A 673-nucleotide genomic window follows, 5' to 3' on the forward strand; every position below is an offset into this window, starting at 1 on the left:
AGGGGGGGGGGCTCTTACCCAGGTCCACGTCTTCTGACCGCGGCCACTGGGAGAAGGGCAGGTTTTTATAAAAAGCTTCAATAATTTTCTCCTTGACTTGGCAGACAGTGTCTGTGTTCATGACCCGGACGGACAACGAGTCCATGCCACAGCCCTGGAAGGACACGTTGATGTTCTGGAAAAGACAAGGACTCAGATAACACACATCTGCAGGATGGACGGTGACTGGGAGCTGAGACTAGGAGCTGAGACTGGGAGCTGAGACTAGGAGCTGAGACTGGGAGCTGAGACTAGGAGCTGAGACTGGGAGCTGAGACTAGGAGCTGAGACTAAGAGCTGAGACTAGGAGCTGAGACTGGGAGCTGAGACTAGGAGCTGAGACTGGGAGCTGAGACTAGGAGCTGAGACTGGGAGCTGAGACTAGGAGCTGAGACTGGGACTCTGACCTGGGGTTTGGCCTCGATGTTTTCACGGAGCAGCCACTCCTCGTTCAGGGTGTAGCGGGCCTTTCCTGTGATGGCATCTATTGATCCTTTGTTGATTTGCTGTTTGATGGCACACAGCAGCAGGAAGAAGGGCTCACCCACCGTCTCCTGGAGGAGGAGGAGGAGGAGGAGGAGGAGGAGGAGGAGGCAGTGGGGGAGGTTGTGGAAGAGGCGGACGTGGCTGCCTC

General features: G+C 56.2%; 1 protein-coding gene across 1 annotated transcript in view; it reads right to left on the reverse strand.

The window, feature by feature from the left end:
- plxnd1 (plexin D1) overlaps positions 1-673 on the reverse strand; it is a 58,247-nt gene that overhangs the window by 6,391 nt on the left and 51,183 nt on the right. The window contains exons 26-27 of the mRNA XM_025059168.1: positions 447-593; positions 5-175 (exon numbers count right to left, since the gene is read on the reverse strand). Of these exons, the coding sequence (XP_024914936.1) occupies positions 5-175; positions 447-593 (318 nt within the window). The remainder of the gene's footprint in view (positions 1-4; positions 176-446; positions 594-673) is intronic.

This window comes from Cynoglossus semilaevis, chromosome 10, assembly GCF_000523025.1.
Source record: "Cynoglossus semilaevis isolate Cse_v1.0 chromosome 10, Cse_v1.0, whole genome shotgun sequence".
In the NCBI taxonomy this organism is placed as follows: Eukaryota; Metazoa; Chordata; class Actinopteri; order Pleuronectiformes; family Cynoglossidae; genus Cynoglossus; species Cynoglossus semilaevis.